Here is a 13017-nt window from a genome sequence, read left to right as displayed (position 1 = left end):
TTGTTAAAATTCAAAGTCATTTTAAAATAAAATTCAGTTTGAGAAATCAATCTCTTTTACGTCCTTCCTTTGTTTTATTTTTTTTATACCTTGTGCTTTATCATTAAGTTAAACTAATATCATAAAGTTAATTTTAATTTTTTGTATACTGAAAATTTATATTCATGATTAAATTCAAATCTATGTCAGAATCAATATGTAAATCACAAATTATTCCTGATTCAATATGTTTTTGCGGAGCGAAAAACCATTTCATGTCGTTATGATTAGAAGGCATCAACAAAATGTCTTGCTCAACTTTAACAAATTTAAAAGAGTAAGAATACAAAATTAATTAAATGTTAATGCACTTTTTTCTTATTAATTTGTTTTCGATTGATAAATCATTTTTTGTTAACTAATTTGTTGCTGTGAATATAATAGTTAAATCATAGTCATAAACAACGGAAATAATTTAAATAATTGCAATTAGTTAATTACAATATAAATAATGCAACTAATTTTAAAATATTAGATCGGACGAAGTTTATGACTTTGCATTCAGAACATGCCCTTAAAAAGTATAACCCTATAGCCTCTGTAACTCTGTGGGGGAAACATTTTGAGCGTGTTAGGTGGGTCATCTTGACCATCATTTACTAGCAGGTGTTCCTTTGTAACACTCCTTACAATGCCCTTTGTTCATTTTGGGGGGAATAAGTTTGTGACGAACCGTATCTGTCATCTTGCTGTCTATAATTTGCTTTATAAACAAACATAAAAGGTTTATATTATAGACAGCAATTATGGTGAAATGATAACCATTTTTCATTTTTTGTCGTTAATACTAGAAATAGATAAAAATATCTTCCATTTTACCTTTTCCAGCAAAAAATGTATTTCTTTAAGAAAAAAAAAAGAGTCGCAATAACGGAAGTTTTAGTATTGTTTAACTCGTCATGAAAATACAAGTTCTGTAACTTTATTAGCATTTCAACGGTGATTTAGAAAATTGTCGCAATAGCGAAGTTTTCGTAATATATCAATGCCGTTATATCAAGCTCTTACAGTATTTAATCAGATTTTATAGCTACAAAATACTTATTAGTTTACTAGAAACTTACCTCGATTAAAATCCGGAAAAATACTGCATCGGACAATAATGTTTTCCAATCTTCTTGCCGCAAATTGCACACCTTATAACGGTAAAATACTTAATAAGTGAAAATATAAATGTTATGATAGATAAATGGATTTAAAAAATTATAAATGAAATTATTAATAGATTGTACCTGTAATTGAAGTTAGTTTAGCCTTTCACTGATTGTGCTTTGTTTATTGTTTTTGTTATCGTTACACGTACATAAACAGTTTATATGCTCATTTCAAATTGCCGCTTCTAAGCTATTGCCAAGCTGAAGATAGGTATTTTATCTACGTCGCACTAGAGCTGCACAATGGGTTATTGGCGACGGTCTGAGAAACATCCTTGAGGATGATCCGAGGACATGCAATCGCGATTTCGATCTTCTGCAGATGACATGGCTCTCCCGCTTTGGTTGACTGAAGACGCGCACGCGAAGTAGAGCATTTTACTGTAAACCAGTTTAACTCCCCCTCGAACCCTACGCAGTCTGATCAAAGTGATCACCCACCCGCTTACTGACCGCAGCCAGTGATGCTTTACTTCGGAGTTCTACTGAGAACTGTGTCTTTACGATCAGTCCACAGCGGGAAGTCAAGTTGAAGAATAAATAGCACAAACTAGGGAGGGACATCACAAAGATGCATCGAATTATGGTGGGGTCCGAACCCTCTACCTCCACGCTAAACAGTGTATAAGGGGAGGACGATACCTCTCGACTAAAGGAGGCTCCAAGAGATCGACTAAAAGTTCGGGCATTTTTTATACGAATATCAAACGTTTTGAAATTAGAGTTTAGTGTGCCTCAACACTTTTTGAATTTAACTCTGAAAATAAAAAACCCCTTAGGCCAAACTCGCTTTCGTTGAAGATTCCGTTTTAGAGTTGCACGAATAGGAAACTCGTGAAATATTCTCGAGGTTATCCCAACACAAGAACCTTTTTTTTAATTTCCAATGACCAGAGTTACAGAAAGACCTCCAAACCGCAAAAGGGGAGGAACAAATGAGAACATAAAGAATATGTTACGGCGGGCGACTTCACCAAATGAGCGATAGGTGCCAATAGGGCAGCCCCTTCTTCATCATCCAATCAGAAGGACTTTGAGGGGTTGCCCTGAAAGGGTGAAGAATCTTGTGGAGCGTCCGGCAGTTGGAAGCGGAGCAAACTGAAGGAAGGAAGCTGGCGTGTGAGGGAGAAAGGTGCAGGGGTATGTTGGCTCTTTTAAATTATATTCTAAATTGTAGTATTGATATAGTTAGAGATTAATTGTTTAGTAATAATCAAGATGTGTATTTAAATATTCAGGATTAAACATTAATTAAAATTTGTAGATAGTTGTTATCATATTATTTAAATTAATTTAGATTAGCTAATATAGGGATCCACGTGTGAATACAGGTTATGGAATAATCATTAGATCTTAAACAATGCAATGTACTAGGGAACTTCGTATCATTGGTGCCGTGACCAAACACGGAATTTTTTTTTTAAAAATTTAAAATGCTAGGAAACTTTAAAAAATAAAATTTAATTTCGACACGTGGATTCAATCTTAACAATCCAGTTATATCTATGAGTAGTTTTCATATACTAATAATTAATTTCGTTAAACTATGTATATTTGTTCAAAATTTATATTTATTTCTTTTTATTTTTTTTTTTTAATATCGAGAGGTAGGGATTAACTTAGCTGCTACGCCAATTTTTTTTTATCTAAGTCTTGCCACGTGCCGATTCACCGACTAGTGTAATTTTAGCATTTAGTAATTAAAATATTAAACCATCATGAGTAGAAGACGTCAACGTTCACCAGAACATGTGGAAGTTAGAGCAAATAATGTTCGCCTTAATAATTCAGAATTTTTAAACTTATTGCCTGAATATCGCGGCGATAGTGATGAGTTATCTGTTAGGGAATTTATAAACAAATTAAATCAGATAGCTCTTCTAAGTCAATGGACAAATCAAGAAAAAATAATTATAGCCAAATTAAAACTTAGAGATTCAGCTGCTAATCATCTAGAGATAGATAGGGAAATTAATACCACAAATGATTTTGATATGTTCAGTAATCTTTTAATCCAAAGGTTTTCAAAGAAAATACCCTTAGCTACGAATTTGCAAAATTTTGCTCAATGCAAACAAGAGGATTTAGAACCGGTTCAAACTTATGCATCCAGAATTAGGAAATTAGCGGTCGGCATATTGTCGCCGGTTGAACACTCGCGTGAAGTTTTAGAAGCTCACGATAGGATGATTCAAGCTCGTTTCACCAGCGGTTTGAAAGAGGGAATTCAGCGAGCTGTTTTATCTAAAGGACCGACAAGTTTTTCACAAGCGATAGAGATAGCTCTAACAGAGGAGCTTAACGATTCAATGGTTGCGCAGTCGCGAGTTAATAACAAAGTTGACCAGGCTACGGTCCAAGGGTCCGTTATTAATCTTTTGGTTGATCAAATATCCGCATTGAATTTAAAAGTTGATAAATTAGCTGAACAGGCAGCATGTTCAAATTCTGTTGAACACAGGGTACATAATTACCAAACCGATCGGAGAAGTTATAGAGATCATAACGATAGATTTAGAATACAGTGTTTTCTTTGTAAAAATTTTGGGCATTTCAAAAGAGAATGCCCCATGTTTCAAAATCAAATTCGACACCCAGATAGAAGACCCAGAGGACAGGGAAACGAAAGGGGGGGCTTCTCAACAAGAGCTCGAGGTTGGAACGGGAGGCCCCGGAGAAGTTAATTCAAGAAATAGAAAATAGTAGTAAAAAAATATCCTTGCCTTTGATAAAACTTCACTGTGGAGATTTGGAATTTTTTTCTTTAATAGATTCAGGTGCTAGTGTATCAATAATGTCTCCACAAATTTTTGATAAGCTCGATAAAACTCAAATTGAAGAATGCGTTGATAAAGATATTAATATTAAAGCAGTAAACGGGGATACTTTAGAAATTTCTAAAGCTTACATAATTAAATTTAAAATTGAAAACCATACATTTTCTCATTTGTTTTATATTACACGTGATATATTAACATCAGCCTATCAAACTATTTTGGGCTTTGGATTTTTTAAGCAAACCCAAGCTATCTTAGATACAAAAAATTCATGCTTACAAGTATTAGATATTAAAGTTCCGATCATAGATCTAGTTTCGCATCATATTTATAATTTTGATTCTAATGCTACGCGGTTAAAACTAAAGAAAAAGACTATTCTTCCACCTAACTCTTTAAAAATATTAGATGTTACATTACCTATGATACCAGCTAACAATGTCGATATTTTAATTTCTCCTTTAAATAAATTAGATAAACGTGGAATTAATGTATTACCTACTGTAACAACAACTAATTCTAAGACAAAAGATCTTAAGTTAATGATTAGAAATACTACCAACAATGCTTTTGAATTAAATAAGCATATGACTTTAGGCATCGTAAACTCAATGGAGGAATTTCCCGTAACTGAAATACCTATTTCTAGTGATCCCCTTCCTCCTCTTTCCGAGAAAGACTTTAAATTTCCCGAATTAGACAAAAATTTAAAACAACGATTAGTTAAGGTCTTACTACAACATGCTAACGCGTTCGCAAGATCTACAAAGGAATTAACCGGAGCTAAAACTCAACCTCATAGAATAATATTAGAGCATGAGAATCCAATTAAATGCCCTATATATAAAGTACCTTATCAATTGCGAGATGAAATGCGTAAGCAAATTAATGATTTATTAGATGCTAAAATTATATCACCTTCTGACTCGCAATATAATGCACCCACGCTTTTCGTTAGACAAAAAAATAAATGGCGACTCGTCCTCGATTTCAGACGTTTAAACGAAGTAACGTTAACAGAAGATTTTTTAATCCCATCCCTGGATGATATTTTATGTGAATTATCAAATAAAACTTACTTTTCGGCGCTAGATATGCGTTCGGCATTCAATCAGCAGCCCTTAGATCCAAGAGATCGGCACAAAACAGCCTTTACTGGTCCAGATGGAAAAAAATTCCATTTTAATAGATTATGTTTTGGACTTAAAAATAGCCCTAAATCTTTTCAATCTATTGCTCAAGAAATTCTCGGTGACTTATTACATAAAGGAGCGCTTGTTTACATCGATGATGTAATAATTTTTTCCGAAACAATAGAGGAGCACTTAGTAATATTAAATGAAATTTTAGGCCGTTTCGAAAAGTATAATTTGAAGTTTTCTCCTGCTAAATGTCAATTTTTAACCAAAACATGTAAATTCTTAGGCTTTATTGTTTCCTCCGACGGAATTTCGGTTGATAAAGATAAAACGGTCAAAATTAATGATTTCCCAGTTCCGAAAAATGTAAAAGAAGTTAAATCATTTTTAGCATGTTGCGGATTTTATAGGAGATATGTAAAAAATTTTTCAGCCAGAGCACATGCTCTTACGAATTTGTTACGCAAAGATGTAAAATTTGAATGGTCTCCTACTGTTCAAGCCGCTTTTGAAGACATAAAAAACGCAATTTTGAAACCACCTTGTTTAGCTCTCCCGGATTTCAACTTAGAAATGCAAATTACTACAGATTCTTCTGAAAAAGGAATTGGAGCTGTTTTAGAGCAAATCTATCCTTCAGGTGAAATAAAACCGATTTATTTCTATTCAAAAAAACTTAATCCGACTCAATCAAAATATAGTGCAACTGTGCTTGAATTCTATGCAATATACTGTGCCCTTCAATTTTTTAGAGCATTTTTAATAGGTAAAAAGAAATTTTTGATTTATACAGATCACAAACCGTTGTTAGGCTTTCTCTCTAACAAAAATCCATCCGCGAAAATTTTACGCTGGAAATTAGCACTAGAAGAGTTTAATTATGAGATAAGATATGTAAAAGGTACGATGAATCCAGTAGCAGATCATTTGTCTCGGTCAATAAATACTAATTCTATCTGCTTTCCCAATTCCGAAACCATTATAACTTTACAAAATCAGGACCCAAAATTGAAAACAATTATTTCGAAAATTAACAACAACACTAATAACGATGATTCTTATTTTATTTCCGAGGAAGGGTTGCTTATGCATTTGAGTAAAAGACACTCCAAATCCCCTCGAACTTCTTTAATTAAGCAAATTTGTATTCCACATTCCTTAAAATCCACAATTCTCAAAGCAATTCATAATGACTACGGAGGTCACTTGAGGTTTTTCAAAACCTATCATAGGTTACGAGAAAGATTTTTCTGGTCTAAAATGTACTGCGATACGAAAAATTTTATCAATTCGTGTGAAATTTGTTTATCCAGACGCAGTGCCTTTAATGTAAACAAACCTCCACACCAACCATTTACCCAAAGTAAATTTCCAGGGGAATGTTGCCATGTCGACATATTCGGACCATTAAAAACAACATCGAAAGGAAATAAATATGTCTTATCCATTATCGATGCTTTCACTAAATATATCCATCTGGTATCACTGTCGGATACGAAATCAGAGTCTATTAGTAAAGCTATTTTCGATAATTTTATTGCATTGAAAGGTTGCCCTGAAATAATGATTACTGATAACGCTAAATATTTTAAAAGTAAGGAATTTTCTGATTTTTGTAAAATAAATTCAATCGAGAGGAGACACATTTCAGCATACAGTGCCTTTGTTAACGGCAGGGTAGAACGCCCAAATTATTCGATTGCAAATATCCTAGCAGCGCTCTGTGACGAAAACCCAGAATGGGACCAATTGCTTCCACATGTCATGATGTCGTTGAACTCTTCGACTCATGAGGCGACACATACATCACCTTTTTTCCTTGAACATGGTAGAGATATGAGATTACCATATTGCATTAAAGATTCTACTAATAAATTTCAATCAGAAGCCGAATATCTACAACAGTTAATTTTAAATTTGAATGAAGTTTTTTCCAAAACATTAACAAACTTGATAGAGCAAGAAAAAAAACATATACGTCTCAGTGAAAAAAACATTGATACTAAAAAAATAAATTTCAGAATTGGTTCTCTTTGTTTTTTGAAAACACCTAACACTACAAGTAAATTATCAGCAAAATTAAAACCAAAATTTTCCGGTCCATATAGAGTTGTAGACAGGATTTCAAAAGTAAATTATAAATTAATGCTCGTTAATAATCCAAGGAAAGTCATATCTACTCATGTCCATAGGATGATTCCATTCATTAAAAGGTTTAGTTATTTGCACCTTACTCAACAAGATGAGGATCCTACAGAACAAGATAAATTTATTAAATTGCATTTGCAGCCGAAGAATAATGAGAATAAACCTACTAAGATTAATGCAAATCGTAAATATAATTTCAGAACAAGAGTTTTTAGGAATTCATCTTTACCAACAGAATAAAGTTTATAATTTGTAAAAAAAAAAACAAAACAAAAAAAAAATATTTGTTAACATTTGTTTTTTCTTAATTGTATGCTGGCGTGCAGTTAGGGAATTCAAAAAAAAAGAATTTTTTTTTTCACAAGGGCCCGTGAGAAAAATATTAAGTTTGCAAATTGTTTTTTTTTTTTCCCAGACAAGCTAAATTGTAAAATAAATATAGATATACAAAAAAATTTTTTTTTTAATTGATTATTTACATTAAATTTTTTTTATTCTTAATAAGTAAATAGCCACAGACCCTCTGTATCCTTATCTCCCTCCAAAATAAATAAACAAATTGTTCCTTCCAAAGAGTTGATTCTGCCAAACATTTCAGATCCCCGATCATCATTCAACCATGACACCCGTGGCTCCTGTGCTGACTTTCCATGTACGACATCAGTTGTTCCAGTTTGGAGGACAGATGATTCTTCGTCACTTCCAGTGTTAGCCTGTTAATCTTCATCCATTACTTAAGAGCAGCATCCTCAGCCTCCGATCCATGTGATCCAGACTCCGATCCAGACTTCGACCATCTACGTTCATATGAATGCTATTCTTCGATACTGTTCCAGTGTGAGCCTGTCAATCTTCATCCATTATTTAAGAGCAGCATCCTCAGCCTCCGATCCATGTGATCCAGACTTCGACCATCTACGTTCATATGAATGCTATTCTTCGATACTGTTCCAGTGTGAGCCTGTCAATCTTCATCCATTATTTAAGAGCAGCATCCTCAGCCTCCGATCCATGTGATCCAGACTCCGATCCTGACAGATCATCTATTGGACTTTAAGCAACTGCCTCTTGACACCAATCTCCCTCACAAAGTAGAATTTAGCGGCGGAGGGATGTTACGGCGGGCGACTTCACCAAATGAGCGATAGGTGCCAATAGGGCAGCCCCTTCTTCATCATCCAATCAGAAGGACTTTGAGGGGTTGCCCTGAAAGGGTGAAGAATCTTGTGGAGCGTCCGGCAGTTGGAAGCGGAGCAAACTGAAGGAAGGAAGCTGGCGTGTGAGGGAGAAAGGTGCAGGGGTATGTTGGCTCTTTTAAATTATATTCTAAATTGTAGTATTGATATAGTTAGAGATTAATTGTTTAGTAATAATCAAGATGTGTATTTAAATATTCAGGATTAAACATTAATTAAAATTTGTAGATAGTTGTTATCATATTATTTAAATTAATTTAGATTAGCTAATATAGGGATCCACGTGTGAATACAGGTTATGGAATAATCATTAGATCTTAAACAATGCAATGTACTAGGGAACTTCGTATCAAATAGAAACGCATAACAGGCGTGGCGAGAAAAAGTCTATGAACTCAATAAGTCCCTCGCGTGCCAGTAACGGTCGCACAAAGAGATGTCCTTCAGTACCGGACAACGGCGAATGCGGTCAGCATCCATCTCTTCCTGCATGTCACAGAGCTTACAGAAAGGGGTCTGTGCAACATGAATTCGATGAAGATGTTGAAGGAGGCAGTCGCGTCCAGAAGCTAGTCGAAACTAGCATCATATACAAGGAACTAGCCAGAGTTGTAGATCACTTAGCCGCAAAAGCGTTACCAGGGTGCACCACGAGGAGGTAGATCTACATTGCACCCCACACAAGAACCTTCTATCCATAGAGTGTTTCTTTGCATTGACATTGCAGTCTGTGATATCCACAAGTGAAATTTTTATTTTATACAACGATTTTATTTTCAGCTCAACTAATTACTTCACGCATCTATGAAAAATAAAGAGTTAGACAACAGGCAATTTTTTTTCAAGATTGATGTTTTAAACCAGTGGTTACCAACTGGCCACCCGCGAAGCCTTTTTTGTGGTCCGTGAACTAATATATACTATTAGTTGTCATTTTTTTGCGGAAAATTTTCGTAAAAAATCTATAATCTATCTTCGAAGGCAGGGATAGCCTGGTTGGTAGGGCACTGGGCCCATGTCCAAGAGGTAGTGGGTTCGATCCTCGCAGGCCGAAGACTCCCCGTGTAATAAATGGTGACTGATGCACGTTTAATCTGTCGAGTCTCAAAATCCCCCATGTTCCCATAACAAATCAATACTTCTGGGGGTACTGATCCAGGAGTTTTTTTGTCTTCTGGATTGGGTTCAAAATTACATGGCTACAGTGTTGAACAGTAGTAGTCGCAAACCCAAAATTGGGTCGGCTGTTCAACGACGGTTATGAAAAAGAAAAATCTATCTTCGAGCTAAAATTGAGGATCACCCAACTAATCTGGAACTGTGCGAACTTGCAGCAGATGTATTTTTGCAAACGCGGGAGGAGAAAGGGACTAATTTCTTCAAATTGTTAGATAAAGAGAGGTTTCCGAATCTGCGGGAATTCGGCCTAAAATTCACATCAATGTTTGGAGGTACATACTTATGCGAAAGTGTATTTTCATCAATGAAATTTAAAAAGAATAACAATATAAACTGTCTTACTGACTCTTCTCTTGAGACTCTCAACAACTGATCCATATCCAAGGGTATGGATCAGTAGGGTTGGTATTAGGTTAGGTCCATATCCATTCTCTGGTGGTTGTAGCAGACAAACTTCAATTCTTTCATTGAGAATTCTGTGAGCTTTGCAAGTTTTAATACCAACCCTTCTAAAGTTATATAACTTAACAGTGTGATATCTGTTGCTTATTAATTGTTTATTATATTGGCGCACATTAAAGTTATTATAGTCAGAATTTTTTAATATGCAACAAAATTTTCTGAAAATCTACCTCTTATTTTAATTTGTAAATCAATACTTTTGTTTTGCACGACTTGGTAAAAATCTGACAGCAATATTTAATGTTCCCTCGAAATAAAAGAGTTCTATATAAAATTTTGATAAAGTTGTGGCTCGCCATTTGACCGGTGTTTTTAAATACGGCCCCCTACCTCATGTAAGTTGGAAACCCCTGTTCTAAACTAAAAAATGACCATGTAAAAGAAAGGTGTTAAAAGATAAATCAAACTCAGCCTGTTTTGTAGTTAAATTCAGTTCATCAACAAAATGATGCTGTAAGACTATTTTTGGAGTAAAATAGTTATAGCCAGTACAAAAAACATTTTTCAAGCATTTAGATATTGACATCATGCCTTATGTGCCGAGAGATGGATGTCTGTAACAGTTGTCAAGTTCGTACCACGAAACCAATGAACAATATCTGTTTTATCAAGACTGTAGCAGAAAACGTTGAATACTCATGTTTCAATATCACTGAAAAAAAATTCTTTTATGGTAATAGCATACAGATATTTAATTGAAGTAGGACTGACTTAAGACATGGTTGGTTGTTGTTAATTTACGTCGCACTAGAGCTGCACAATGGGCTATTGGCGACGGTCTGGGAAACATCCCGGAGGATGATCCGAAGATATGCCATCACAATTTTGATCCTCTGCGGAAGGGATGGCACCCCCGCTTCGGTAGCCCGACGACCTGCGCGCGAAGTCGAGCACTTTACGGTAGCACAGTTTAACGAGGACCCATACCGCACACCCTCGGTCCCTAAGTAGACTGATCCAATAGGTCACCCACCCGCACACTGACCGTAGCCAGTGATGCTTGACTTCGGTGATCTGCTGGGAACCGTGTCTTAACGATCAGTCCACTGCGGGACCTTAAGACATGGACTTTTCTACATGAAAATTATCTTACAACAAGCTACATATAAGGGAAAGGAAAATGAAAATGTAAAATGCAGTTGTGAATGTTAAATGCTTTTTTTCTATCAAACTGTGTGAAAATACTAATTTTATGTACCTGCTATCCCTGTTTTAATATGAAAATAACCTGCAGAGCCAACTTAGCAGCAAAACCCTAAACTATTTCCTCTCAAAATAGAAATCAAAAGGTCAAAATAGTATCTGTTGTAAATTTGACGTCGTACTACAGCTGCACAATTTGCTATTGGCGACAGTCTGGGAAACATCGTTGAGGATAATCTGAAGACATGCCATCACAATTTGGATCCTCTGCGGAGGGAATGGTTTCTCCCCCCAACAACCTGGGCCAGAAGTCGAGCACTTCACGGTAGAACTCTCGGTCCTTAAGCAGGCTGATCAAAGTGGTCACCCACCCGCTTACTGACTGCAGCCAGCGATGCTTGACTTCGGTGTTTTACTGGGAACCGAATCCTTACGATAAGTCCACTGCGTTACGAGTCGGGTGATTAACTTCCACGCTGTAGGGCTTTAAACGTTTCTACTTTAAATACTGCCTGCTTGCATGTTACAGATTATTCTAACCTTTGCTTCTTCGATTTAGGGAATGTATTTCGAAGATTTGCAGAAGAGGCTCGAGAAGATGACGATCCACAATGCATTGTAGCAGAAGAACAGCACCCGGAGTTCAGATATTTCACTCCTAAAAAACTGGATGGCACTATCATAAGCAATAGACACTTTACGGACTTTGAGGCCATAATCAAGAGCACTATAAATTTGGAAGTTCAAACTGTTTTCATATTGCACGGCTATCTAGGTGGAAATGCTCAATGGCCTATTGTAAGTTGAATTAGTGGATTCACTTTCCTTTTTAAGAATTTATTTTAGCGTCACGCACTGAACTCTCGTTCATTTGACTTGGAAGATGCCGGAAGTGTTGCTCTTTAACGGTGGGTACCTGTGAATCTTAGTCAGAAAGGCGAGCAACATTACACGCTGCACTGAAACTACAGGTTCGTAGGGTGGTCCACATTCAAACACCAGAGGACAACACAGAAGGAAACATGCATACCCTGATCAGATTCGAACCCGCAACCATTGGTTTCGCAGTCAGGCATGCTAACCGCTCGGTCACCTGGTCGGATTCTTTTTTTAAGCATAAACAGGGCAATTCAAAACGAGAGAAATAAAACTCCTACAGTGTAATTATAATTTAAATTACCCTATTTAAATCTACATAGATCTACTGCATTTCGAGTTCTTTTTTTCCAAAACTTGTTACTTGCTTGAATTTGGACATTCGTGCAATTCAAACGTAGTTTTCAAATTGCCTGCAAAAACTAAACTGAATTCGAATTATTATTACTTATCCGACTATAATTCCAAAGTATCATTTATTGGAATATTTTAAAAATTTACAGTTTTTCTAAAAACTGAAGGATCCTCCGGGATGTTTCCCAGACCGTCTCCAATAGCCCATTGTGCAGCTCTAGTGCGACGTAAATTAACAACAACAACAAAAAAAAGTAAAGGAAAAAATTTAATTTTGTGTACTGGGAAATGTAATTGATGCTAATTGGTTTTGTAACACATACCTTGGACCCGTCGGTCTAATGCGTGTGCAACTAGTCTAGTGACTAGTTCCACTAGTCTAGCCTCGCGCCCAGACATTTTAGCAAGGGATACGATAGTTATACAATATACACAATAGTTACAAACATTTTCACATTAAAATGAGATTTTAATAAGCAAACTTTTCAGATAAAATTTAATGCTAATTCATTTCAAGATAATGAATTTTACTTCATTTTGGCTCTTATTC

The 13017-nt window shown here is 35.5% G+C and overlaps 1 protein-coding gene and 1 long non-coding RNA gene across 3 annotated transcripts in view; both read left to right on the top strand.

Annotated features, from left to right (window-relative positions):
• The window catches only part of LOC147812083 (pancreatic lipase-related protein 2-like), a 32856-nt gene that overhangs the window by 3462 nt on the left and 16377 nt on the right, over window positions 1–13017 (top strand). For both annotated transcript variants that reach the window (XM_087161824.1, XM_087161825.1), the window contains exon 2: window positions 11797–12035. In XM_087161824.1, coding sequence (XP_087017950.1) covers window positions 11797–12035 — 239 coding nt within the window. The remainder of the gene's footprint in view (window positions 1–11796; window positions 12036–13017) is intronic.
• On the top strand, window positions 2225–8680 carry LOC147812084 (uncharacterized). Its single transcript, XR_015433228.1, has 2 exons — window positions 2225–2333; window positions 7856–8680. It is a non-coding gene; the product is annotated as an uncharacterized LOC147812084 (long non-coding RNA).

This window comes from Parasteatoda tepidariorum, chromosome 4, assembly GCF_982258835.1.
Source record: "Parasteatoda tepidariorum strain Cologne lab strain chromosome 4, Ptep-v5.0, whole genome shotgun sequence".
Taxonomy (NCBI): domain Eukaryota; kingdom Metazoa; phylum Arthropoda; class Arachnida; order Araneae; family Theridiidae; genus Parasteatoda; species Parasteatoda tepidariorum.
Note: the sequence above shows the minus strand (reverse complement) of the source record. Positions and strands in the feature narration are given on the sequence as shown.